The sequence below is a fragment of the Budorcas taxicolor genome, unplaced genomic scaffold (assembly GCF_023091745.1).
Source record: "Budorcas taxicolor isolate Tak-1 unplaced genomic scaffold, Takin1.1 scaffold244, whole genome shotgun sequence".
Lineage (NCBI taxonomy): Eukaryota > Metazoa > Chordata > Mammalia > Artiodactyla > Bovidae > Budorcas > Budorcas taxicolor.
The window spans coordinates 109,864-136,299 of record NW_026291861.1 but is presented as its reverse complement, the minus strand read 5'-3'; the positions used below and the strand labels follow the sequence as shown (position 1 = coordinate 136,299).

The 26,436-nt window shown below is 37.4% G+C and overlaps 1 protein-coding gene across 1 annotated transcript in view; it reads right to left on the bottom strand.

Moving 5' to 3' along the window:
• Positions 1–14,453: 14,453 nt before the first annotated feature.
• The window catches only part of LOC128071165 (lysine-specific demethylase RSBN1L), a 61,047-nt gene continuing 49,064 nt past the window's right edge, over positions 14,454–26,436 (bottom strand). The window contains exons 6-8 of the mRNA XM_052664132.1: positions 20,473–20,640; positions 15,175–15,283; positions 14,454–15,095 (exon numbers count right to left, since the gene is read on the bottom strand). Coding sequence (XP_052520092.1) covers positions 14,454–15,095; positions 15,175–15,283; positions 20,473–20,640 — 919 coding nt within the window. The remainder of the gene's footprint in view (positions 15,096–15,174; positions 15,284–20,472; positions 20,641–26,436) is intronic.

The following is a 26,436-nucleotide window of genomic DNA, read 5'->3' as shown; positions in this document are numbered from 1 at the left end:
GTAGAGGCAGAGGACTGCAGGCAGCCTAGAATAGTTTATGCTATTTTTAAAATCTAGATGAGATGAAGATCTATGACTGTGAACATCTACTATAACGAGGAGTAGAAAAGTTATAAACAGTTCTGGGGTCAACGCAGGAAAATATTTAATAATACACTGTAGAGCTGATCCTTGAATAATGTGGGGTTTGGAGCGCTAACCTCCATACTGGCAAATCCACCTATAATTTACAGTTGGCTCTCTGGCCCTCCACATCCAAAGTTCCACATTCTTGGATTCAATCAGTAACAGGTTGTGTAGTAATACGGTACAGGTTGAAAAATGTGTATTAGTGGACCCTCGCAGTTCAAACCTGTATTGTCCAAGAGTCAACTGCAGTGACACAGAGAAAAAGATACAGAAATCAGATTACCATGAGATGACTGTGTAGAGTGATACAACAGCCAAATTAGGAGGGAATGAAACAGCTAATTCTCGGGGGAAAGAGAAGAATTTAGATTTGATAGCATGGATCATTAGAGGTTAAGTAAGAAACCAAGGCTGACTGAAGTCATGGTGTCATGAAGATAGTTCAAGGACATAACCTAAAGACCTAAAGGGGAGAACCACAGAGACCACCTTAAATGGTGGTGGTGGTTTAGTTGCTTAGTTGTGTCTGAGTCTTGCAACCCCATGGACTATAGCCCACCAGGCTCCGCTGTCCATGGGGTTTTCCAGGCAAGAATACTGGAGAGGGTTGCCATTTCCTTCTCCAGGGGCCTTAAATAGTAGTGGACAGGTAAAAGACGCCATCCAAAGAAACCGAAAACGATGAAAAACTCCACAACAGGTCATGTAGAGTTTTACTGAGTAAAAGATCAATAACAAGTGTTACAAGGGTTAAAGGGAAGTATTAAGACATGGAGCCACTGGATTTGATAGTCAACAGTTGGGAGAATCATTTCGGTTGAACAATTAAATTTTTGAGAATTAAAATGAAATTGTAGTGAGATGAGGAAGTGAAGCAGACAGATTTCCAAAAACTTTGTTAGGAAGACAGAGGGAACAGAGCATAAAGTCAGACTCAACGTTTTTTTTGTTTGTTTTAAGAGAGATGAAGGGTTAATGCAGCCACTATAGGGTAGCGGAGATGTGCCTGCAAACGGGTCTCTCTGCCCAGGCTGAACGTGCTTGCAAACGAGGCGTTCTGCCAAGGAGTCTGGACACAGCCTTGAGTTTAATGGTCCCTTGCAAACAAGGGAATATTTCCTTCTTGTGATAAGAAGAAAAAAAGGGGCTCTGGACAGACTGCAGTAGACAGGGATTTCACTCCCCTTGCTGTACGATAACACGTATGCACCTGTGCTGTACTGAAAAGGCTTATTCATGCAGTCTGGAATTCTGCCTAGGGGGCTTTATAAAAATAAACTGCAATTAGTTTTGCAGTTTTTTCCCTCCGGCCAGAGTGGTATATTGTCTGTCTCTTGTGTGTCTCGTGTGTTTTGTCTTTGTCATTTCGCTCACAACATCTGGCGCCCAACGTGGGGCTCGAGTGAAACCGAAAGGGTGAGTAACCCCGGGGGGATTTTAAATCCATAGCAGGGGAACTTTCTGGAAAATCATGGGGAATTCCTCACCCTAGCAGGGAAACTTTCAGAAAATCATGGGGAATTCCTCATCATCATTATGGACACAATACATGGAGTTAGTCAAAGGACTTCTCCACTCAATAGGCGTTAAGGTCTCGACTCGTCGATTGAGTGAGCTCTTTCGCTTGGTGGAGCAATATTGTCATTGGTTTCAATATCAAACTAAGTTACAGTTAAAAGTAAAAAATAATTCAAAAAGAATTGAAAAAGCAACATCAGAAGCGTAATGTGATCCCTTTGAAGTTACGGACTTTATGTAGTGCTATAACACAGGCTTTGACCTTGCTTTCTACTGATAGTAAAACTAAATCTAATGCTTCAAGGCAGGGAGAAATAATTTATGAGGATGTGTCAGACGTTGGTGGGGCTTCTGCATCGCCTGAAGGCAAGGTTACAGGTGAGCCTTCTCCTGTAAATGGTGAAACATCTGATAGTTCAAAATCAGATTCGGATGCTTCTTTGGTTTCGTCAGAGGAGGGCAAAGAGATTAAAAAAATGACCCGTCTATTCCAGGAATGGTGGAAATCCCATAGGGAGGAGAGGAAATCTGCGCCTTCTGCTCCTCTTTGTGCTTCTCTTTTCCCCACTGCGGTTGATCGGCCCGATGTGGGCAGGGAACATTGTCGGTTCTCCTTTCCTTTGTCTATGCTTCATGATGAGGACTTGCCTGCTCCCCTTGGTGGGTTTATCAATCCTCCACAATTATTTCCCATCCAGAGACAGCAAAATGACAATGTGATAAATGTTCAATACACTCCTTTAAAATATAAATTTTTTAAAGATCTTAAAGCTACAGTAGCGCAGTACGGTCTTCAATCTCCCTTTGTTTTGCCTGTGCTAAAATCATTGGAAAAAGGCAAATTAATCTTTCTGTTAGATTGGGAATCTATTGCCCAAGCTGTCTTGGAGGGTTCTCAATGGTTGCAGCTTTGTAGCTGGTAGAAAGAAGCAGCTAAAAAGCAGGCTCAGGTTAATGAGGGACAAAATCCCCCTGGTCCTCTCGAGGACAAGCTAATGGGAGAGGGCCATTATCAGGCTTTAAGAAAACAGGCTCAGTACTCTGATCAGGACTTAACAACAAGTCCGCCAGGTCTTTTTACAAGCATGGCGCCGTGTGGTGCCTACTGGCCATGCCCAGCCCTCCTTTGTTAAAACAATGCAAGGCCCCAATGAGCCATATACTGATTTTCTAGCAAGATTGAGGGTAACTGTGGAATGGGCTATAGGGAGAGATGAGATTTCAGAGATATTATTACAAACTTTAGCATTTAAAAATGCATATCCTAAATGCAAGTGTATACTGGGACCATTAAAGGGACAGGGTGCATCTATAGCTAAATATATCAGAGCCTGCTCGAAAATAAAAAAAAACTGAGCATCAGGCTAATGTCTTTGCTACAGCCTTGGCCAAAGCTATGAGACCACAAAAGGGAGGTAACTGCTTCCATTGTAAAAAACCTGGTCATATGAAAAGAGAGTGTCAAAAATTAAAAGCTAATCAAGGTACAATTCCTAAAGACAGATCTCTTGCTGAAAAAAATAAGACGACTCCTGGACCTTGCCGTCGGTGCCGGAAGGGGCTTCATTGGACTAATAAATGCAGATCTAAAACAGACAAAATGGGCAACCCGATACCAGAAAACTATCCTGCAGGCCTAAGTCCTTGGGGCCCAGAAACAACACCGGGGGCTTCTCCTCTCTGCCCTCCTGCCATCCCACCTGCCCCAACCCTGTTCCCTCCCAGCAACCGTTACGAGTCGATGCCCCATTAAAAGGACCTCAGATGATGATTTCGGACTTATGGTCTGCTACTTCAGGGAGTGCTGCTGCTGATTTGCCACTAGCTGAGAATGTTCTTTTGTCACCAGGGGGAGGCATTTACAAATTAAAAACAAATGTATTTAGACCACTGCCTAAAGGCACTTTTGGCTTGATATTAGGCCGTAGCAACATGGCTTTGAGCGGTCTTACCTGGGGTAATAATTCCTGGGGTAATAGACTCTGACTATGTTGGGAAAATTTTAATTATGGTCTCTACTTCTACCACGCTTTCATTGTTAGCTGGGGAGCATATTGCTCAAATACTTCTACCTTATCACCCCTTTTTGGCTCTTCCTAATAAACAGGAGGATTTAAAAGTACTGGGCGACATATATTTTAAAAAATGCTTATCAAAGATTCTCGCCCTGTTCTCTCCTTGATTATACAAGGAAACAACTTTGAGGGACTAGTAGACACAGGGGCGGATGTTTCAGTCATTTCTTCTCAACAATGGCCCCAAGATTTAAAAAAAAAACAAACCTCTAATGCTGACAAGACTAGGCTCCATTGCAGATGTCTAGAAGAGTACCCATCCCTTGCAATGCCAGTTCCATAATGGAAGATCAATGTTTGTTACCTTTTATATTGTAAACATACCTATTAATATATGGGAAAGAGATCTCTCTCCTTTGGGAGCTTCTGTAACCATTCCATCAAAAAACTAGTAGCCACTGCTCAAATTCCTCGAGCACTCCCATTAAAATGGTTAACTAATACTCCAAAATGGGTGAGCAGTGGCCATTACCACAAATAAAGCTCGAGGCGTTAAAACAATTAGTACAAAAACAACTCCAACTTGGTCATATAGAGCCCTCTACCTCCCCCTGAAATTCTCCTGTTTTTGTTATAAAAAAGAAATCTAAAAAATGGAGAATGTTAACTGATTTACAAAAAGTTAATAAATGTATTAAACCTATGGGAGCATTACAATTGAGACTCCCCTCTACAGCTCTTATTCCTCAAAATTGGTCCTTAATGGTGCTAGATCTTAAAGACTGTTTTTTTACCATTCCCCTACAATTGCAAGATAGAGATAAATTTGCTTTTACAGTTCCTGTTCTTAACCATGCTCAGCCTGTTAAGCGTTATCAATAGACACTTACCACAAAAAATGACAAATAGTCCTACCTTATGCCAAAAATTCGTAGCTCGCTCTTTACAATCCCTCCGTCAAAAATACCCCAATTATATTCTATATCATTATATGGATGATCTCCTATTAGCAGCTCCTAATATTGCTAAACGTGATAAATTCTTTTTAAAAATACAGGAGGCTTTAAGACTATACAACTTGCAAATAGCCCCCAAAAAAATTCAAAAAGACTTTCCTATTTTGTATTTAGAGACAATATTGGAACAACATAAAATAAGGCCCCAAAAATTACAAATTAAAAGAGACCATCTCAAAACCTTAAATGATTTTCAAAAGTTATTGAGAGATATTAATTGGCTACGCCCGGTACTTGAGATTCCTACTTATCAATTAAAACATTTGTTTTCTACTTTAAAAAGAGATACAGCTCTGGATAGCCCCTGGACCTTAACCCCATTGGCTTTACAAAAACTTCAATTTGTCGAGCAACGACTAAATGGCGGCTTTTTGACTTACTTACATGCGTCTCAACCTATTTCGTTTATAATATCTCATACCCCTTATTCTCCATCTGGTGTAATTGCTCAAAAAAAAAGGATTAATAAAATGGGTTTTCTTACCTAACAGTTTTTCCAAAAAATTGACTACATATATAGATAAATTAGCCTTCTTTATACAAAAAGGTCGCCGTCGTATTTTACAGTTGTCAGGATGTGAACCACACCAGATTGTTAGTTAGCAACTGCTCAAATATCTCGATGTTTACAATTTAATAAAAACTGGCAAATTTCTCTTGCTTCATATCCTGGTTCATTTTCTAATCATTATCCATCATCTAAATTGATTGATTTTCTCCAGACTAACACTATGATATCTCATTCCCCAATTTCAGATGTTCCAGTTAAGAGACCCACTATTTTTACAGATGCAAATAAAAATACTGCTGGATATTAGACCCCGAAAAGTTCCAAGGTTCTCCCCCACTCATTTTCTTCTGTACAGCCCGCTAAATTGTGGGCTATCTATTTAGTTTTGCAAGATTTTCCCCAACTTCCTATTAACATTGTTTCAGATTCTCGATATGCTGTTCTCTCTTGCCTACAGCTTCCCCATGTCTCCCTTCCACTGACCCTTAAAACAGCTATTGATAAATTGTTTTACCAAGTACAACAATTGCTCTTGCAACACTCAGAGTTAATTTTCTTTACTCACATCCATGCACATTCTGCCCTTCCTGGACCCTTATCATTCAAAAATGCTACAATTGATGCCTTACTTTATCCTATAAAAACAACAAAACAAAAACATTTCTTATAGCATACCAACTCCAAAGGGTTACAAAACTCTCATGCTATTACTCAAAAACAAGCTCAAAATATTGTTCGTTCTTGTTCCATATGTACACCCTTTGCTTTGCCATTTACCCCACCAGGTGTCAACAGGAAAAGACAACAAGCAAATCAGATATGGCAAATGGATGTAATTTACATTTTCTTCTTTCAGACAACAAAAATGGGTGCATCATACTATAGATACTTGCACACATTTTCAATGGGCCACTGCATTACATTCTAAAAAGGCTGATGCTGTTATTACTCATTTGTTATCTTGTTTTGCAGTTATGGGATTACCAATTAAATTAAAAACTGATAATGCACCTGCCTACCAATCCACAAAATTAGCTCACTTTTTATCTCAATACCATATAACTCATACTTTTGGTAGTCCTTATAGTAGTCAAAGACAAGCTATCATTAAAAGAGCTAATCATACCTTGCATAAATATCTTAAAAAAATAAAAAAGGGGGAACAAGAGAGATTTATGAAACCTAAAGACATTCTGAATAAAAACTTACTTACCCTAAATTTTTTGAATGTTTGGAGCAAGGAAAATCTATCAGCAGCAGAGCTGCATTTTCAAGGGAAAGAAGAGGATAAGATCTTGAATATGCATATTTGGTATAAAGAGAAAGGTTGGATCCCAGCATCATTAATATATTTGGGACGAGGGTATACTTTCATTTCTGTTAATAATTATAGGTTTTGGACCCCAGCAAGATTGATCAAAATCAACAATGGCTGATCCCTTTGTTCAAAAATTCGAAGAGCTTACTATGCAGAGAAGCTTTACTTTCCATACAAGGGAAGCAACACCTCCTGCGTGGGGTCAAATGAAGAGGTTGACCCAGGAAGCAGAGAAGACGTGAATGAAGGTGGGGCATCCTCTAAATCCTACCAATCTTTTGCTTGCCATGATGGCGGTGGTGACATGTCAGGTAATCGGTGTATTGGCAAGTAATCATACATATTGGGCATATGTACCTAATCCCCCATTAGTAAGAGCAGTTTCCTGGGGGGAACCAGAAGTGCAGGTATGTACTAATGAGACTGCCTTCTTTCCCCTGCCAGCTTGCGGGGGAATAGAACAACTATCTCATCATAAACGACAATATATTAGTAACTTGACCATTGCAGTGGAAGGTATTCCTTTATGTATAGGGGGACACCCCTTTTGTCTGTCCACCAAGGAACATTCTCATCATTCTTACAATACATGGGGGGTAAAATATAATAATTACCATTTTGCTACTATTACTGTGCTTGTTTCCACCAGGGGATTTAACACCTCGACAAAACCGATAGACATTCATAATGGAAAACACATGTCACTATGTCCTGTTAACTTTTTTGTTCCTTCTCTAGAATCTTTGGAGTGGGAATGTTGCCAAGGTCATCGACCCTTTAAAGTCATAAATTATTCTGGGGCCATCATTGTAGATTGGAGTCCAGATCATGGGCAATTCTTAGAAAAATGGTCAAATAAATCTCTTAGGTGGCATCGTGCAAATAGCACTTTGATGGGCAATGGTAATGAAACAGTTAAATGGCAGCAATTTGCTCTTGTCCCTCCTCAATTACAATTGCAAGGATATCCGCACATTCAAAGAGATATTTGGAAACTATGGCAGTTTCTGATAATCTCACTATATGGTCAGGAAACTATACTTTGGATAGTGGTGACTCTTTGGGTCCATTCCATGTTAATTTACATGTTAATAAATCTTATTCCGCAATGGCATGTGTAAAATATCCTTTTGCATTGTTATATGGAAATTGGACCTGAAATGATACTGTGGGGTCTGTGTCATGTGATTATTATAATTAACTCAATGTGTAAATCAGTCTTGGTGGAAAAAATTTGAAAGACGAGCCTATAACTCCAATGTCTCGTTAGTAATTATTAAGGCTCGGACAGAAGTATGGTTACCTATAAATCTGACTCGGCGGTGCTCAGATTCTTTTGCTGTTTCTCATCTAATAACCGCTATACAGACTTTGCTACACCGATCTCAACGTATGCTTGGTGTGGTCACTGCTTCGACTCTAGCAGTCGCATCAGTAACTGCAACAGCGGCAGTGGCAGGACTTGCATTACACCAAGAAATTCAAACAGCTGATTTTATTCGGGACTGACATAAAGACTCTCATTTGTTATGGCAACAACAGCGAGATTTGGATGCACAACTTGCTACCGACGTGCTCAATCTTCAACACACCATTTCCTGGCTTGGAGATCAATTGGCTGTTTTATCTACATGAAGTGTGTTGAAATGTGATTGGAATTCTTCTCAGTTTTGTATAACACCTGTACCATTTAACATGAGTGAAAAGTGGGATAAAGTAAAACGATCCTTGACTGGGCATCAAAATCTCACTACGGAGATTATGGACCTGGAACGACAAATTTTGTCTACTTTTAGCAGGACTTTACCTGACATTACGGGGTCTGATTTGCTGAGTCTTCAAGAGGGAATGAATAACTTAAATCCATTAGGGCATGTATCCTCACTAATTGGGACTACCTTTGAGAACACTGTTTATATTACTTCTATGTTGTGTTGCTTTTCTAGTCTTCCGGCGATGGCAAAAAGGAAAACAACTAAAGTGCGAAGCAGAAAAGACCCAGACCATGCTACAATTTATAAAAGCAAATAAAAAAGGGGGAGATGAAGGGTTAATGCAGCCACAATAGGGTAGTGGAGATATGCCTGCAAACGGGTCTCTCTGCCCAGGCTGAACGTGCTTGCAAACGAGGCGTTTTGCCAAGGAGTCTGGACACAGCCTTGAGTTTAATGGTCCCTTGCAAACGAGGGAACATTTCCTTCTTGTGATAAGAAAAAAAGGGGCTCTGGACAGACTGCAGTAGACAGGGATTTCACTCCCCTTGCTGTACAATAACACGTATGCACCTGCACTGTACTGAAAAGGCTTATTCATGCAGTCTGGAATTCTGCCTAGGGGGCTTTATAAAAATAAACCGCAATTAGTTTTGCAGGTTTTTTCCTCCGGCCGGAGTGGTGTATTGTCTGTCTCTTGTGTGTCTCGTGTGTTTGTCTTTGTGTCACTTCGCTTGCAACAGACAGACTTGAGATTTTTCACATAAAAATCTAATTCAGTTAAAAAACAAAATTTCGGGATTTCCCTGTCATTCCAGTGGTTAAGAATCTGCCTCGCAATGCAGAGGACGCCGGTTAGGTCCCTGATCAGGTAACTAAGATCCCACATGCCTTGAGGCAACTAAGCCTGTGCACCACGACTACTGAACCCAAGCACCACAACAAAGACCGATGTAGTCCAATAAATAAATGTTTAAAAAAAAATTTCAACCGAAGAAACTTGGCAGAGTGGGGATTGAACTGTCTAAAAATTTTAAAACACTGTTAACGTAAAATATTTGCAAGTATATTGACTTGCCTCTGAGTCTGCACACTTAGTAGTATTCAGCAGTACAGCAGCAATGAACTTTATAGGAAAGTGTAAAGATTTAACATTTTAGGGACTCCCATGTATGGTTTTTCCTGTGGTCATGTATGGATGTGAGAGTTGAACTGTGAAGAAGGCTGAGCGCCGAAGAATTGATGCATTTGAACTGTGGTGTTGGAGAAGACTCGAGAGTCCCTTGGACTGCAAGGAGATCCAACCAGTCCATTCTGAAGGAGATCAACCCTGGGATTTCTTTGGAAGGAATGATGCTAAAGCTGAAGCTCCAGTACTTTGACCACCTCATGCGAAGAGTTGACTGGGGGCAGGAGGAGAAGGGGACGACCGAGGATGAGATGGCTGGATGGCATCACGGACTCGATGGACGTGAGTCTGAGTTAACTCCGGGAGATGGTGATGGACAGGGAGGCCTGGCATGCTGCAATTCATGGGGTCGCAGAGAGTCGGACACGACTGAGCAACTGAACTGAACTGAACTGACGGTGGTCCAGTGACTAACAGCCCACATTCCCAATGCAGGGGCCCCAGGTTTGATCCCTGGTCAGGGAACTAGATCCAACATGCTGCAACTAAGAGTTCACAGTCTGCAACTAAGAAAAAAAAAAAATCGTCCATGCCACAGCTAAACGATCCTGCATGCCCTGCAATGAAGACTGATTGCAACTAAAAGCTGGAGGAGCCAAATAAACATAAAAATATTTTTTAATTAACATTTTAAAAACAAATGCATAGAATCTAAATCTCAAAATGTGTTGAAGATCCAGAGTTTCATATTTTAATAGTACAGTTCTTAGAAGGTAGAGAATAGTAATAGAGCATACAAGTAGTACAAATTCTACTTTTAATTTCTAGTTAACATAATTCACTTTCCTACATTTTGTTCTCAGGTTATTCACATTCCTTGTTTGGGTCTGAAGTCCTGAAGGGAAGATAAATGTAAAATTTTTAGCAAGATGTATTCCCCTTCCTTTCCCTGTTCTCCCAGTAGAGAGATGATATACAACATCTGTAAACTTAAAAAAGGAGACATCACTGCTTTTAGGTTCCTTGTGCTTAACATTCTAAAAAACTCATTCCCATCTGCAGTATGCAGTGGGTTACAGGAAGAGCTGAACAAAAAAGCCAAGACAGAGATAGGATTTTATAACTCTCCTGAGTTGTCCTCCTCGGAGAAGGCAATGGCAGCCCACTCCAGTACTCTTGCCTGGAAAATCCCATGGACAGAGGAGCCTGGTAGGCTGCAGTCCATGGGGTCTGGAAGAGTCGGACACGACTGAGCGACTTCACTTTCACTTTTCACTTTAATGCATTGGAGAAGGAAATGGCAACCCACTCCAGTGTTCTTGCCTGGAGAATTCCAGGGACAGAGAAGCCTGATGGGCTGCCATCTCTGGGGTCGCACAGAGTCGGACAGGACTGAAGCGACTTAGCAGGAGCAGAGTTGTCCCCCGTTCTTATTTGAGGTATACTGTCAGAGCCAAATCTTACCAAACATAACTCTTTCTATGCATATTCTAATATAACTCTTTCATAGCACATTCTAAAACCAGTAAAATTTTGTTTACATATCAACAGTAGTTAAACAAGAGGAAAGAAGATAAAGAATGAGCTACATATAAAACCCATCAAGTAACACTTTACCAGGCTAAAAGTATTTTGAAAACAATGGCACTTTTGTCCTTTCCGCCTTAAGATAAAAACAGTCATATCTACAGGGAAGAGAGGCAATTTACCATTACACCCCAGCACCCATACCTTCCTAGTTTAGCAACCTTTTTTAAAGTGAGCTTTACTATTCTTTTCTCTGTTGACAGAAGTCAACTTTTCATAGTTTTTAAAGAGAAAAAACAGTTTTCAGATTGGAATCACTTTCAAGATCTTATAGTTTCTGTTGAACATAAACAAGAACTTTCAAATATGGTTAAGATGAAAATAAAATGTCAAATATAAGAAAATAATTACAAAACATTTAAAATATTACAATTATCAATTTTAGTATTTATTGAAAGGTGGAAGACAAGGAAGATTCCTCTCCAACTTCAAAAATAAATCCTGCACCTTTGCTAATGCAGAATAAACGGATATTTGCTTTACATGACAATGAAGTTACCCCCAAAAATAATCCAAATATACCAGAAGAGTGCTAATCTATTATTTACAAAGATGATCTTACCTGCCATAAATATTCAGGAAAAACCTGTTTACATTCAGGAACACCAATGAAATAACCTTGAATACTTAACCCAAGAAATAAAATACTTCCTACCTTCATGACCACCCCTTCCCACAGTTACAGAATGGATACAAAAATGAATATATGTGGAAACAAAACAGTATTTCCAATAACTTTATAACACAGGCACGCACGCACGCACACACAACCACACACACACACAGTGCTGTGCTAGATCAACCTAACCTTTAAGGTCAATAGCTGTAGCGACAAAGAAGATAATAAATATGGCTTTAGTAAAAGTTTTCAACCAAGTATCACAAATGCTTAATTCTTTTCATAGCTAACCTGAGTATGGAATATATATTACTTACCAAAAAGGATATGACCAAAAATAATTAAAAAGAAAAAAAAAAATCTCTGTAGCAGACACCACTGAGGTACCTTAGTTTTGCTTTTTTTTTTGTAAAGGTCTGTATAGCAATTTAATAATTTACATAATAACATTTATTCCATATAGTGTAAGTTCATATAGAAACTATCTTATGTTCTTTATGTTCTGGTCCAAGAAATTGGAAATAATAGCAGAAAAGTTTTGTTCCGATAAAGAACTGGAGTGGACTAGCTAGGAAAACTTTAATACCAATATTAAAGTTTGAAATAAGAATTATTTGTATGTAGCAAATGGAGCCAATAAGCTCTCAGTTTACGTCTGGAGAGAATTTTAAAATTATAATTTGTAAGACAGGAAGATAAGCATGACTCAGCAAAGGCTGAATCTTGAAAATCTGGGTTCACTGACTGGTTTCACCTCTACGGGGATGTATGCATTTGACAAAACAATTAAATTTTCAAAATATGGAGAAGTTTGACAATAGGTTAAATAGGAAACTACACTTAAAAAGTAACCACTCTGGTTGTTTTAGATATGTCTTTAAAAGTTTAAGGCTCATATATTTTGGAGGGATATCCTAAAGACATTTTATGGTCTCATGCATCTATGTGTGTGACACTGGAAAACTGGAGCTAAAGCAAACCTTGTTAAATATGCCACCCTTTACTTGAAAAACCTAAACACTTAAATCACATTCTCTCTCAATTTTCAATACTGGTTTATTAGAAACTTCTGTCTCTCCCCAAAGTAGGTGTAAATACATAAATTTAGCTTAAAATTAAAGACAAAGGTAGTGAGAAACAAGAAAGTTATAAACAAAAACCCTATTTACATTTTGATGATTTATACTTTCCTTACTCCATGAAAATTCATATGCTGCAAATAGATTGATTTCTTACAAACCACTGATATTTCTGTATATTTGCCTGCCCTTTTAAATTGGAGGTCAGAAATGACACCATTGCTACAGTTTATTATTTCTAGTGAAATGCCTTTAAGTGGCTTCTCCCTAATCATAGAGATAAGCAGCTTTATGGGCCAGAGTAGAAGCCACGGAATGGGAATAGCTACACAAGCTCAAAAGGCAGCAGCACAAAGAACTCCAGCTGAAAGTAATCCACCAAAGCATGAGCCCAGAAAAATATCAAATTCAAACAGAAGAAAATAAATTGCAAATGCAGAGTTCTTAACATCAAAGCAAACAATAGACATTTGCTTGACTTTTATTACAATGAAAGCAATTTGAAACAGTGCTAAAGTCCATCATTGAAGAGATTTGTTTTAATCATATTTGGTGAGGCACTGGCAATCTTGTTTCCTATGCCAGTTTTACTTTCCAGAGCTTCTATACAAAGAAAAAAAAAAACTAAGTTGTTTACTTCAGTAAGGTAGGGAGAGGGATGCTTAGAAAGATCAGGTAACAAATTTTGTTAATTATACTTCTGTATATGGCAGTGAAGTCACTGCTCTTATTTTAATATGCTATATTTGCCATCTTTTTCTCCTGTTCCTCAAGAAATATGTAATAAAATATTTTAACTGCACACAATTAAACTTTCTGTAACTGAACATTTTTTTCCCAGCTACTATTAGATACAGTATAGGTGCTGATTAATTAGAAAATTTTCTCAACTTCTTATTCCACACACTACAAAGAAAATTCACGTTAATAGGACTATATAATCTGGCCACATAACTTCATTAGTTAGAAGGTTAGATACCACTAAAATACCTTTTTTCTCCCAACTTATAACATTTTTCTATTACCTAAACTGCTTTCTTGACATTGAAATATTTTAAAATATATTCCAGGGAGTATAGGAAGTTTCACATACTCATTCAGCAATTTAAGAAGTTATGCAAAATATGATAACATATATATATTCCCATACATACACACACACATAAATGTACTTTCATAACTGAATCTTGGTTTTAAAAATGCTTGCACAGTGTGGGAAACTTAAATATTAACTAGATTTGAATACATACACTTGCATTCCATTAGCACTTGATATACCAGCAGAAACATAACAGATGAAATAAATGATGTAAATGAATAGGTTTTTTTTTTTTCCTGGCAGACCCAACAGAAAACATATTTATTGTTATGAACCTTTATTAAGTGTCTCACATTTCAGTATAAATCACACTAAAAAGATTTTTTAAAAGCTATTTACACTACAGTGCTGACACATTTAAAATGAAAAAAAAATTGGTATAAATAAACTCTATGGAAAAGCCTTGTCAAAAAAGAATTCTGGCTCATATTACAAAATATATATATATATATATATGGTAATGTCAGCTCTATTCTAAAACCTACAACTCCAACTCAAATGATTTTTTTAAAGACTGCTTTTGTTTAAACCTGCAGTGTCTACAGTGCATCTGGCCCTAAGTGCTTTGCTGCTTCACAGTTATGGACAGGCACTGAGGAATGTTACAAAGCTACTTACACTAGATTTTGTAACAGACTTGGGAGCAAGTCCTTGGCTTACTTTCGAATCTTTTTACACTATTAAGTTTAAGAAAAAAAAATTTTTAATGGTATGTACAAATTTAACACAAAATGTCATCATCTTTTCTCTCTTGATTTGAATGTGTTGAACTATGTTGCCTTGTATCAACTAGACTTAGGAGACTTCCAGGACACAATTCTTCCTTTAAATCTTTGTTGCTATTTTCAAATTTAGAGTCCACTTCAACCTTAAATTCTGTAAATTGAACATGATCCAATTTTGCTTTAACATTCTTGCTATCCATATTATTCGGTGCTCCAGTCTTTTCAGGAATATAAACATTCACAGGTTCTTCCTTGATTCTTACAGATGGAACAGGTTCATGTTTAATCTGCTGTAATTCATATTTAGAATGAAGTTTGTCTGAAAAAATAGAATCCAAGGAGGTTTTGCTTACAGCACAAATTGTGCTGTCAGTGTGAGGTCCAAGAACTGATGATGTGGAATCTGCTGATGTGCCTGTTTCATGAGTAACTGTATTCTCAGCAGTGTCCTCCTCTGAATGATACAACTTGAGCCGAACATGCCATGCTAAACTGCATACGGCTGAAACTGTCTTGAACTGATGAACAACATTCCTTGGAATAAAATAAATGTCATTATCATACAGCTGAATCCTGGCATAGCGAATGCCTTCCCTCCTCAGTTGATTAAGTTTTGCATCATCAACCCATTGGACACACTAAAACAAAACACAAAATACCAGTAAGTCTCTTCTACAATAAAAATTAAATTGAGGATAATAATAGTTTTAAATATACCTGGGACAGTGGAGGTTCATGTAAATCTAACTGCATTCGTTGAACTACTTCTAAGAAATCTTCAGCATGAAAACAAATTACATCTTTGGTTATTCGGGGTTGATCAGGCCTAAAAAGAACAAGAGATAATGAAGAGTCTGCCATTAATGTTTCACTCAGCTAAGTCCTTATTAAATTCAAAGCAAAAGGAACTTCCGTGGTGGCCCACTGCTTAAGAAGAATCCACCTGGCAATGCAGGAGGCCTGAGTTCCATTCACAGTCAGGATCCCGCATGCCATGGGGCAATTAAGCCTGGGTACCACACCTACTGAGCCCACACACTCTGGAGCCTGTGTGCCACAACTACTGAGCCCGTGCCCCACAACTAGAGAGCCTCTGTGCTGAGAGGAAGATCCCGCATGATCCAAAAGATCCTGCTCGCTGCAACTAAGACTCAGTGCAGCCGTGTGTGTGTGTCCATATATATATATATACACACGCATATATATATACTAATTCAAAGCAAAACTAGTTTATGGTCAAAAATCAAAGTATTATCTTAGAAATAAATTGTAATTAGAACACCACTTTACATACTTAAACAAAGCATAACACTATGAGATTTAACCTAAATATGGATAAAAACAACTCATTTTATTATTTCTATAATATATAGGCAATAGCAGAGCAGAAACTATTCACTGATCAAGGAAGGGAGAAGAACAAAGGAAATTTTAAGGAGTAGAAGGAAGACATGTCATGAGGACTCTTGGAAAGAGGCGGGGATTTCCAGGAGCAGGCTCATCTCATTTTATTATGGCTATATGTAATGATGTTTTAAAAAATTAAATTGACTTGACTTGGTTAAATTACGCAAATCAAAAACCTAAGTGTTTATAGTTAAGGTCAGTACTTCAACAAATTAAGTATGAAATTAAAAACACAACACAGAAGTCAGAGGTAAATATGGAGAGGAAGGGAATACATTCTTTCAATCTAAACGTATATAACTGCAATGATACAGTAAATCCCTAAATAACTCTTTTAAAAAATTAAGAGACATTTATTAGGAAAGTGCTTATAAAATAAACTGTTACCATTCTACTTGCAGAGGTTAATAGTATCTTTAATTATACTTCTAAAAACCCCCAAACTCTTCAGTTAATTAAGAATATACACATACATGTTTATAAAAGATGCTCAAAATGGATTCTGGAATAAAATTCCAAGCAAAATAAATACCACCCCCCCAATCATACTGAGGCAAATCATAACCGATTTAAGAAACTAGTGATAAAGAGAATATCTAAAACTTATACATCATATTAATATACAGGGAAAGAGTGTAAGAATGATTGCAGGCTACATCAGAGACAATGCAAACCAGAAGAAAGCTGACTATCTTTAAAGTATTTGAAATAAAAGGTAAATCTAGAATTCTACACCCCAAAAAATATCCTTAAAAAAGTCTGAGATAAAATCATTTTCAGACAAAAACTTAAGAGAATCTGTCACCAGAAGACTGCACAACAAAGAATGGTAACGAACTTCTTCAGGCTGAAGGGAAACGATATTTCAATGAAAATGCAGATCTATTCAAAGGAATGTAGAATGCAAGTAACAGTAAATATGAAAGTTATTTTATTCTTATTTTAAAATATTTTCAGAAATATATCCTTAATGCCAAAGTAAGCAACATATGGGGGAGGGGGTCATGTTATAGAATATAGAGAGCAAAATGTATAATAATAATTAGCACAGAGGCCATAAATGGGGGCATGGAAAGATGGCAGTACACTGTTGAAAATTCTTACACATTACATAGAAAGATACACTATGATAACTTTAGGGCAACCACTACTAAACAAATAGTGGAGGTATAACAGTGCATGTTCAGTTGTGTCCAGCTGTTTGCAGCTTCATGGACTGAAGCCCACAAGGTTCCTCTGTCCATGGAATTTTCCAGGCAAGAATACTGGAGCAGGTTGCCATTTCCTACTCCATGGGATCTTCTCAACCCAGGGATGGAACCCATGTGTGTGTCCTGCCTTGGCAGGTGGATTCTTTACCACTGTACCACCTGGGAAGTCAGTGGAGGTATAATGAAAACACTAAAAAAGGTAAGAAAGAAAAGTGGGCAAAAAGAATGAACTGACATATAATATGGAGTCTTTCAATCCATCAACAAGGTATATCTCTAACATTTCTATAAATCTTATTTTTCTCATTGGTGTTTTATTGTTTTTAGTGTAAGTCAATCTTATTTTAAAAAATTAAGTATTTTATAATTTTTATTTTACTATAAGCTGGCATTATTTTTTCTTTCATTTTCAAAATGTTTCAAAGTATTTACTGCTAAAATATAGTTATATACAACTAACTTTCTAATATTGTCTTGTAACTTAGTAAATTCTAGTACTTCTTTTATAGACTTAGAATTATCTCTACACACAATTATTTTACCTTATTCTAAGACCCTGTAATTCCATGTCTATGTATTTACTGAAATGAAATTATATGTGCACACAAAGTCTTATAAGGAAATGTTCATAAGAGCTTTATTCATAAAAACCCCAAACTGGAAACAATTCAAATGTCTATCATCAGGTGAATGGATAAATCAATTCTGATATATCCATACAATGATATACCACTCAGCAACAAGAAGGAATGAACTACTAAGACACCTAACGCTAAATTTTAGATTTTAGATAAATCTAAAAACCATCATGCTGAGTGAAAGAAGTCAGACAATATATGATTCTATTTACATGAGATTCTAGACTAGGCAATGCTAACCTATAAAGACAGAAAATAGGTTAATAGATGTCTTGAGTTAGAGTAAGAATGGGGAGAGATTAACTGTCAAGGGATACAAGAAAAACAAAATGGTCTATATTTTAGTTCTGGTAGTGGTTAACATGGCTGTATATATTAGTCAAAACACATCTAACTGTATACTTATAACAAGTTTTGTATTATTGAATATAAATTATATTCCATTAGTTGATTTTTCAAAAAACTGAATTCAAAGAGGCAACCTTAAATTTATAAATCTATGTGAATTCTGTCTTCCTAATACTAAAAAGTGATATAAAATTGACCAACACTTCACAAGTCTATCTAGTTTAAGATCTCTTTGTGAAAGTGAAGTTGCTAAGTCGTGTCCAACTCTTTGCGACCCCATGGACTGTAGCCTACCAGGCTTCTCCATCCATGGGATTTTCCAAGCAAGAATACTGGAGTGGGTTACCATTTCCTTCTCCAAAGATCTCTTTATAGTCTAAATCAATTTAAGTTTTTATCTCAAATTCATTTTAAGCCAGGCTCTAAGATAAAATAATGTCTCCTTGAGAAAAAGAAGGAGAACTCAAAATGCTAAGATAAGAACACTAAGACAGTGCTCCAATTTCCTTAGTATAGCTTAGGTTAACAGCAAGAATCAACAGTAAAGCGATCATAAACCATGTTTGCATCAGAGCCATGAAACCATCTTAAAAGTATCAACCAAATTATTTTCTTACCATCTTTAGTATAATACTAAGAGATCAAAGCAGCACTGGTAGATAAAGTAAACTGTATTTTACAAAAGTGAGAAAACTCATAACGAGCAACATCTCATTCCAAAATCTATCTCAAGAATATTCTTAAGTCTGGCCCCTAATATATTTGTAATTTGACAATAGTCTTTTTCACTGTGAAATTGCTAGCTTCAAGTACTTTTTAATTCAGTAACTACAGTGAACTATGATGGACCTGTGAAGGACAGGAAACAACCTCCAACATCAAATCACATATAAAGTGGAGAAAAAGCAAACAAAAACAATAATTAAACTTGAAAGAGATTTAAATAAAGTTAAGGGCAAGAAGCAAGAATATTTATCTCTGAAGAAATATATAAATATGTGGCTAACTTTATTGAGTACTATCTATAAATCAGATTTCACTCTAATAAATTTTGATGCCACTCTTAAATCTTTTTACCAAACATTCAAGAAAAATCCCATTAATTTGAAATGGGTTTGTTGTAATGATTTCCACAGACAAATCTGCCTTTACTCTTTGACAAAATTAGCATTTTAAACCAGATTATAGTAAGAGCTTTGAAACTGTATGGGAATCACCACAGATATTACCATTTAACTTAAACACAATTATAAATTATTATTATTGAATCATAAACTAATAAATTATTAACATCATTTTCCTAAAGAACTCATAGGGTTAGCTTGGTACTAGCTACTTTGTATATCTGAAATTGATAAAGCTTCCTTCATTTATGTTAAGGAACAAAGTCAGTTTACATTGGCTTCCCCATTCAGTGTTAATTTATAACACATTACTTTAAATTTTCTCTTTTGAACACAGGGTCAATTTTGTATTCACTACTCTTGAAAATACAATTTCCTCATGTAGAAAATACAGGCCATATTATTCAAAACATCTTAGAAATCTATACAACATATTGACATTATCTATTTTCAGAATTAAAGTTTCTTTTTACTTAGAAAACTTTCTTATATGCTAAGTATTTAATTCAACTGCTTTAATAAGCAAAATAACATATTTCAACTTAAGGTTCATACCCAAACGATACCCAATTTGAAAACAAAACCTAACTGACCAAAGTTACCTTACAGTATAAATACAGCTTTGCTCTACAGGTTTTATCAATTTAGTAAATGGAAATTCTCTTAATGTATGAGACAACCACCTTAAGTATATTATCCATTTTCCTTAAAAAAATTATCCATTTTTTCTAATCCATCAAAAAATTTAGTGAAACTTGCAAGCAAAGCTGGAAAAATACTAATATACTAAGGTAAACAAACACTTAACAGATACCAAACCTTAAAAAGACAGCAAGTTAAAACAGTATAAAGAAAAAACACAAGAAGCTGGAGTCAGTTCTGAAATCAGCCTGAGCTCTACCACTTACTAGCTATATGACTATGATACTATTTGATAGTCCTGAGTCCTTAGTCTCCTTGTGTAAAAACTATGAGCCAAAAAGCAGAGAAAATTAACTGAACATTTGTAAATGGGCATACAGTAAGCACCAAGTGAATCTTGGGTTTTCCATTACTGTTTGTAAGACAACTGTTTTCAACTCCAGTCACGTAGAAAATCAAACTATTTCAGTCAAATCCAAAAGATAGAATCTAGATTCTATCAGTTGAAAATCTTCAGTGCAATTACACAAAAACAATATCCAAATCCAGGAAAATTAAACCTTTTCCCCCACATTAGGAAGAATTACTGAAAAACTTCCCAAGAAAAAGCTTAGAAGCCATTAAATAGCAGTAGTTAACATATACCACTCTCCGCAGTGCACAGCCTTCAACACTCCAACAGCAGCTGTAGTCTGTCGTTCAAAACCTTGTCCTATATGATCTGCATGAGCTCTTGTTCTATCTTCAAAGAGCATTTCACGGGGCTCACTAGTTCGAGGTAGGTACTGCAGGTTTTTTATTTCATTGGTAGTTCTGTTTTAAAAAAAAATTACATATATGTAGATAAAGAGACAGAGGTAGACTTAAGTCAACAAGACAGCAGTGAATAAGACACATTCCTTCTTCTTGGGGGAGTTTACATTCTTATGGGAGAAATACCAAAATATAAACAGCAAGAAAACACTTGGCAATAAGTGCTTCCATAAAACACACACAGTTTACCGTAAGTAGGAGGGAAAAAAAAACACTTTAGCTCCACTGTAGAGGACAGGTATCTCCCACTGGCCCTCTCCTCCACCACTCACCTTCTAGAATCCATACGTATACAGAAACTGCTTACCACCTAGCCTCACTCACAGCAGAAACCCTCTCAAATTTTGCTGCAGAAGGGGAACAGGGTGAGAAGAATTTACTTTGGGAGTCATCATCTTATTTATCACCCTGTATGATTTTTCTTTTGCTTACACAGACAAATCAGGATTGCCCCCATTATTTTCTTATCTCATCCTAGTCTATCCCCTAGGGTCACTCTTCCTTTTGGTCCTCTTTATTTCCCACCCTCAATCTCTACTGCTTCACTGCTCTTTGCACACTCTTGTCTTAAAAGTTTTATACAAACATTCACAGAGACACACAGACACATATGCAATGCTTTAATATCCTTTTTTCCTGTTTGTGATTAATGTTTTACAGATATCAGAAAGCTAGACGATGATGTTGCTTTCTGTGAAAAGCTAACAGGTTTACAAACAAGCAAGTCTGGTCTCATTATACCGCATTCTAATGAATTGAGACTTATTAAAAGCATTTGCAAAAAAAAGCATTTGGCACAGTGCCTAGGACAATGTTCTCATTAGTTGGTAAGACTATAACGTGATGGGAAATGACCATATATACCATGGATTTTAATCCTTGAGTTCCTCAAGGGGCTGGTGAACTCCCTTAAATTACATGTAACAGTCTGTACATCTGCATTGTTCTGGGGAGAGGCTTTTGTATTCTCTAAATGATTGATAAATTTAAGTTAATCATTAAGATACATACCAAGTTTACCATTTACTCCCAACTTAAAAATGAACTTGTAAAAATTTCATTCAACAAAAATTTATTTATCAACCACCAGGCATTCTGTTTAGGTGCAAGAGACATTAGTAACAAGCACAACATTGTCCATGCTCTCATGTAACCTACATTCCACTCTATCACCATTTTTCCCTATTTTTTTTTTTTAATAATAAAGAGAGACCATCTCTACATATGTAAAAAAAAAGATATTACCTCCCCCCAGGAGCACCTACTCCATTCCCAACAATGTTAACCTAAAGTACATTTTCCTACACTTTTCTACGTGTTTTTTATTTCTTTTCACAATAGAATCATACTTAGCATATACTCTACATTTAGCTCTTTTCATCGGATATTCTTTCAGCTCAACAGACAAAATTCATACTATGAAATTAACTATTTTATTGCATTCTTCTGTAAGTGAAAGTGAGAGTGACTCAGCTGTGTCCGATTCTTTGCAACCCCATGGACTATATACAGTCCATGGAATTCTCCAGGCCAGAATACCAGAGTGGGTAGCTGTTCCCTTCTCCACGCGAATCTTCCCAACCCAGGAATCGAAGCCAGGTCTCCCTCATTGCAAGCAGATGTTTTACAAGCTGAGCCACCAGGGAAGCCCTATTCTTTCATAGGAATATACCAAAATGAATTCAACCATTCTAATAATGGACAATGAGATCATTTTATACTCAATCTCACTATTGTAAATGGTGCAACTAACATTCTTATATATTTACCTTTAGTGCTTTTATTCTTGGGGACAGATTCCCAAAAGTACAGATTGTAGTTCAAAGAGAGAGAGACTGTGTGTGTGTGCGCATTAAGCTTTATGAGCTATTTTAGATGACTTTTAAAAAATGATTAAAAAAAAATGATTACAGAAGCTCACCCATAGACCAATAATATATATGACCCTGTTTCCTCACATACCTACCACTCTGTAATATAATTTCTCTATTAATACTTTCTGCCAATGTAATGGGTAAAAATAATATCCCATAATTCTTTTAACATACATTTAATATACAATTATATATGACTTCCCTGATGGCTCAGAGGGTAAAGCATCTGCTTGCAATGCGGGAGACCTGGTTTCAATCCCTGGGTCGGGAAAATCCCCTGGAGAAGGAAACGGCAACCCACTCCAGTACTCTTGCCTAGAAAATCCCATGGACAGAGAAGCCTGGTAGGCTACAGTCCATGGGGTCGCAAAGAGTCGGACACGACTGAGCGACTTCACTTTACTTTAATATACAATTGGAGAAATAACTCCAGAAAGAATGAAGGGATGGAGCCAAAGCAAAAACAATACCCAGCTGTGGATGTGACTGGTGATAGAAGAAAGGTCCAATGCTGTAAAGAGCAATATTGCATAGGAACCTGCAATGTTAGGTCCATGAATCAAGGCAAATTGGAAGTGGTCAAACAGGAGATGGCAAGAGTGAACGTCAACATTCTAGGATCAGCAAACTAAAATGGACTGGAATGAGTGAATATAACTCAGATGACCATTATATCCACTAAGGTGGGCAGGAATTCCTTAGAAGAAATGGAGTAGCCAACACGGTCAACAAAAGAGTCCAAAATGCAGTACTTGGATGCAATCTCAAAAACGACAGAATGATCTCTGTTCATTTCCAAGGCAAACCATTCAATATTACGGTAATCCAAGCCTATACCCCAACTAGTAACACTGAAGAAGCTGAAGTTGAACAGTTCTATGAAGACCTACAAGACGTTTTAGAACTAACACCCCCCAAAAATGTCCTTTTCATTATAGGGGACTGGAATGCAAAAGCAGTCAAGAAACACCTGGAGTAAAAGGTAGATTTGGCCTTGGAGTACAGAATGAAGCAGTGCAAAGGCTAACAGAGTTTTGCCAAGAAAATGCAACTGGTCACGGTGAACACCCTCATCCAACAACACAAGAGAAGACTCTACACGTGGACATCATCAGATGGTCAACACTGAAATCAGCTTGATTATATTCTTTGCAGCCAAAGATGGAGAAGCTCTATACAGTCAGCAAAAACAAGACTGGGAGCTGACTGTGGTTCAGATCATGAACCCCTTATTGCCAAATTCAGACTTAAATTGAAGAAAGTAGGGAAAACCACTAGACCATTCAGGTATGACCTAAATCAAATCCCTTATGATTATACAGTGGAAGTGAGAAATAGATTTAAGGGACTAGATCTGATAGACAAGAGTGCCTGATGAACTATGGAATGAGGTTCGTGACATTGTACAGGACACAGGTATCAAGACCATCCCCATGGAAAAGAAATGCAAAAAAGCAAAATGGCTGTCTGGGGAGGCCTTACAAATAGCTATGAAAATAAGGGAAGTGAAAAGCAAAGGAGAAAAGGAAAGACATACCCATTTGAATGCAGACTTCCAAAGAATAGCAAGGAGAGATAAGAAAGCCTTCCTCTGGGATCAATGCAAAGAAATAGAGGAAAACAACAGAATGGGAAAGACTAAACATCTCTTCAAGAAAATCAGAGACACCAAGGGAATATTTCATGCAAAGATGGGCACAATAAAGGACAGAAATGGTATGGACCTAACAGAAGCAGAAGATATTAAGAAGTGGCAAGAATACAGAGAAGAACTGTACAAAAAACAGCTTCACGACCCAGATAATCACAATGGTATGATCACTCACCTAGAGCCAGACATCCTGGAATGTGAAGTCAAGTGGGCCTTAGAAAGCATCACTATGAACAAAGCTAGTGGACGTGATGGAATTCCAGTTGAGCTATTTCAAATCTTGGAAGATGATGCTGTGTAAGTGCTGCACTCAATATGTTAGCAAATTTGGAAAAACTCAGCAGTGGCCACAGGACTGGAAAAGGTCAGTTTTCATTCCAATCCCAAAGAAAGGCAATGCCAAAGAATGCTCAAACTACTGCACAATTGCACTCATCTCACACGCTAGTAAATGTACACTCAAAATTCTCCAAGCCAGGCTTCAGTAATACATGAACCGTGAACTCCCAGATGCTCAAGCTGGTTTTAGAAAAGGCAGAGGAACCAGAGATCAAATTGCCAGCATCCGCTGGATCATGGAAAAAGCAAGAGAGTTCCAGAAAAACATCTATTTCTGCTTTACTGACTATGCCAAAGCCTTTGACTCTGCGGCTCACAATAAACTGTAGAAAATTCTGAAAGAGATGGGAATACCTGACCACCTGACCTGCCTCTTGAGAAACCTATATGCAGGTCAGGAAGCAAGAGTTAGAACTGGACATGGAACAACAGACTGGTTCCAAATAGGAAAAGGAGTATGTCAAGGCTGTATATTGTCACCCTGCTTATATGCAGAGTACACCATGAGAAACGCTGGGCTGGAAGAAGCACAAGCTGGAATCAAGATTGCCGGGAGAAATATCAATAACCTCAGATATGCAGATGACACCACCCTTATGGCAGAAAGTGAAGAGGAACTAAAAAGCCCCTTGATGAAAGTGAAAGAGGAGAGTGAAAAAGTTGGCTTAAAGCTCAACATTCAGAAAATGAAGATCATGGCATCCAGTCCCATCACTTCATGGGAAATAGATGGGGAAACAGTGGAAACAGTGGCACACTTTATTTTTTGGGGCTCCAAAATCACTGCAGATGGTGATTGCAGCCATGAAATTAAAAGACGCTTACTCCTTGGAAGGAAAGTTATGACCAACCTAGATAGCATCTTCAAAAGCAGAGACACTACTTTGCCAACACATGTCCATCTAGTCAAGGCTATGGTTTTTCCAGTGGTCATGTATGGATGTGACAGTCAGACTGAAGAAAGCTGAGCGCTGAAGAAGTGATGCTTTTGAACTGTGGTGTTGGAGAAGACTCTTGAGAGTCGCTTGGACTGCAAGGAGATCCAACCAGTCCATCTTAAAGGAGATCAGTCCTGGGTGTTCATTGGAAGGATTGATGTGGAAGCTGAAACTCCAGTACTTTGGCCACCTCATGCGAAGAGCTGACTCATTTGAAAAGACCCTGATGCTGGGAAAGATTGAGGGCAGGAGGAGAAGGGGACGACAGAGGATGAGGTGGCTGAGTGGCATCACCGACTCGATGGACATGAGTTTGAATGAAATCCAGAGGTTGGTGATGGACAGGGAGGCCTGGTGTGCTGCGATTCACGGGGTCCCAAAGAGTCAGACGTGACTGGGCGACTGAACCGAACTGAATATACTATTGACTACCTAGGGCCTATTAATCTATTGGTGTTTTTTTTTTTTCCACATTTTTCTTCTCATTTAGAAATGCTCTTTGTATACTAACTTTAGTCTGTCACATTACTAATATCCAGTTTAGAGCTTTGTTGTTTTGATGTCTTTTTTCTCACAATAGTATCACCATTATATTCTTGCATCTTTGTTTAAGGAAGGTCTCTCTTAAGCTTAAGTATTTTATTCTGATATTTTTATTCTTTTTTTACTTATTATGTTCAAGTCCCTTACTTCTTATATAACACTGGGGTTATGGCTTTGTTTCCCTTCAAATGGACTTCCAATTATGCCAGCATTATTCATTGAATAATCTTCTTCTTCCCATTTATCTTATGTTTAAGTTCCCATTATACTTTGATCTATTTGTGTACTCTATCCTATTCCAGTGATCTTTTGACCTTTATGGTAATTTTTAATGTTGAGTAAGATGAGGTCCCCCCTCACATGTATCTTCTCTTTCACAGCTGTCTAGACTATTTGCTGACTTTGTTATTCCATACGAATTTTAAAATTATTTTATCCAGTGCTGGAAGTG